Source organism: Impatiens glandulifera, chromosome 1, assembly GCF_907164915.1.
Source record: "Impatiens glandulifera chromosome 1, dImpGla2.1, whole genome shotgun sequence".
In the NCBI taxonomy this organism is placed as follows: domain Eukaryota; kingdom Viridiplantae; phylum Streptophyta; class Magnoliopsida; order Ericales; family Balsaminaceae; genus Impatiens; species Impatiens glandulifera.
This window is the reverse complement of record NC_061862.1, coordinates 142,463,550-142,466,623: the sequence shown is the minus strand read 5'-3', so window position 1 is coordinate 142,466,623 and position 3,074 is coordinate 142,463,550. Positions and strand designations below refer to the sequence as shown.

The window sequence follows — 3,074 nt, the reverse complement described above, 5'->3', positions numbered from 1 at the left end:
TTATTATTTTAAATTTTATAAATAAGTTAAATAATAAAATATATAAACATATATTTACAAATTAATTATAAAAATAAATTATTAATAAGGATCGAAGAAAAAATAAAAAAAAAATAAATAATTAATAAAGAGAAGAGAGAAATTATTAATGAACAAAAAAAAATAAATAAAAAATTTGAAATGTTGAGTCATCTGTCTAATCAACCTTCCACGTCAATTCCCTGCACTTTTTTAAACAAATTTTCGCTCACTCTATTCTTACTCTTACAAAATATACAAAAATAGAAATAAGAAGGAATGATAGAGACATTCATATAGCTCAATTACACTATTTCCCTCCATACTTTTTAATTCAAGTTTTTTTTTTTTATTATTTTTTTTTGCTAAGATTTCAAGTTAAGTTTTTCCTCTTCTTCTTTTGTAAACTAGTGTTCTTCACCCTTCAAGGGTTTCCGATTCCTCTTCTCCGGTGAAAACCAAAATTCCCATTTTGACGGAGTTCATAATCTTACAAAGGAGCATTCCGAACTCATGATTGCAGTCAAAGAATCCATGCATTTTACCCGACAATTCTCAACTTCAATTCAACAAAGACGAATCCTCCTTTCCTCCATCCAAAATCCCCAACTTTATCTAACAAACAGAGTCCTCAATGAAGAGTATTGTCGCCAAATACTAGATGAAAATCCAGATATCAGAACATTACAAAAAACCCACTGTCAAATCATCTTCGATGAGAACCTCAGATCCAACTCAGTAATCAGAATCAAACTCATGAGAGCTTATTCAGCTTTTGGACAACCGGATACCGCACGCCACATATTCGACGAATCTCCCGAGAAAAACGTTATATTTTTCAACGTCATGATCAGAAGCTACATGAGTAATCGTATCCATCAAGACGCGCTATTAACATTCAAGAACATGGCTGATTACAATATTACGCCTGATCATTACACTTATCCCTGTGTTTTGAAAGCATGTTCATCTTCAAGTAATTTGATTGTAGGAAAACAGATTCATGCTGCTGTGATTAAAGTTGGGCTTGATAAAAGTAGTCTTTTTACAGGGAATGGTTTAGTATCAATGTATGGAAAATGTGGTTATTTAGTAGATGCACGTCAGATGTTCGACGAAATGTCTCAAAGAGATGTGGTTTCATGGAATTCAATTGTAGCTGGTTATTCACAGAAGGGATGTTTTAATGATGCATTATTAGCTTGTAATGAAATGTTATCATTGGGTTTCAAATCTAATGCTGGAACAATGGCTAGCCTCTTGCCTGCAGTAACCAATACATCATTTGAAAATGTTAAGTTAGTTGAAGATATGTTTATGAATTCTTCTAAAGAGAGTTTAGTTTCTTGGAATGTGATGATTTCTGTTTACGTGAAGAATTCTCAACCCGCGAAAGCTTTAACTCTTTATGCAGAGATTGAAGATCATGGGTTAGAACCCGATTCGATTACCATTTCTACTGTTCTTCCTGCTTGTGGAGATCTATCAGCTATCTTACATGGAAAAGAGATTCACAGTTATGCAGACAGGAAGTTTCTTTTACCAAATTTATCTGTTGAGAATGCTTTAATCGATATGTATGCGAAATGTGGATCTTTACAAGATGCGCGCAAAGTGTTTAATGAAATGTCCACTAGAGATGTTGTATCATGGACTTCGATGATAACTGCTTATGGTACAAGTGGAAACGGTCATGATGCGGTTTCCCTCTTCTCGGAAATGCTGGCTTCGGGTCTCATACCTGATTCGATCGCATTCGTGTCAGTTATCTCTGCATGTAGCCATGCAGGACTTCTCGAAGATGGAAGAAATTTTTACGATTTAATGATAGACAAGTATAAACTATCTCCTAGAATAGAACATTTCGCATGCATGGTTGATCTACTAGGACGCGCTGGAAGATTAAACGAGGCGTATGAGTTTATTATGAAAATGCCATTGGCACCGAACGAAAGGGTTTGGGGGGCTTTGTTAGGTGCTTGTCGGGTTTATTCTGATATGGATATTGGAATTGTTGTGGCGGATAATCTTCTCAAATTGGCTCCTGAGCAGTCAGGTTATTACGTTTTGCTGTCGAATATTTACGCGAAAGCTGGTAGATGGGAAGAAGTTAGTGAAATTCGATCTATAATGAAAGGAAGAGGAATAAAGAAGATGCCCGGGATTAGCAATGTTGAAATTGATCGAAATGTGCATACGTTTCTCGCGGGTGATCAGTCGCATGCGCAGACTGAAAAGATTTACGAGGAATTGGAGTTTTTGATGGGGAAGATGAAAGAGTCTGGTTATGTACCTGAAACTATATCAGCTCTTCATGATGTGGAAGAAGAGGATAAGGAGAATCATTTGGCTGTTCATAGCGAGAAGCTGGCAATTGCTTTTGCGATTATTAATACGAGGCCTGGAACGACGATCAGGATTACGAAGAATCTACGCGTTTGTGGTGACTGTCATATTGCTGCTAAGCTTATTTCGAAGATTGTTGCTAGGGAAATTGTTATAAGGGATACAAATCGGTTTCATCATTTTCGGGATGGATTTTGTTCTTGCGGTGATTATTGGTGATGTATTAGGAGCTTTCTAGCTATTTGCTGCATAATTTTTGAAATTATTTGTCAAAACCACATGTAGTTCTTTCTCTTTATTAAATTTGAAGGTTCTTGATAATTTGGTAAAAACAATGCTTCATATGGCAGTATAAAGTGAAGGGAAGTGGTTTAACAAGGTTCAATTGTGGAAATATACTAAACTTCCAATTATTTTTTCAAATATTAAACTTAGTGAATTACATTGTTTTTTTATAAATAAAGATAACTAAGTAATCCACAACTTTAGTTTAAAATTGGTTTACTAATAACTTTCAATCTCCAAATTAATCAAAGGAAAGTGAATTGCTCAAAACCAAAAAAAAAAAAAAAAATTAAAATAAAAATGAATAAAAATCATTGTCACAAAGGAAAAAAAAGAAAGTAATCTATAATAATAATATTTTTTTTAATAAAGAATTACTAGCATAACACAGTCAGTCCACAATTTTCTGCGGATTTCAAAACAAC

The 3,074-nt window shown here is 34.0% G+C and overlaps 1 protein-coding gene across 1 annotated transcript; it reads left to right on the top strand.

Annotated features, from left to right (window-relative positions):
* The first annotated feature begins 481 nt into the window (after positions 1 to 481).
* LOC124943427 (putative pentatricopeptide repeat-containing protein At3g49142) lies at positions 482 to 2,704 on the top strand. The gene has a single exon (XM_047483935.1). It carries the CDS (start codon positions 532 to 534, stop codon positions 2,581 to 2,583), a length of 2,052 nt encoding a protein of 683 aa, XP_047339891.1. The 5' UTR covers positions 482 to 531; the 3' UTR covers positions 2,584 to 2,704.
* Positions 2,705 to 3,074: the final 370 nt, after the last annotated feature.

Coding starts and splice junctions, on each gene's coding strand:
- LOC124943427 (XM_047483935.1), top strand. CDS start 532: ATGATTGCAGTCAAAGAATCCATGCATTTTACCCGACAATTCTCAACT.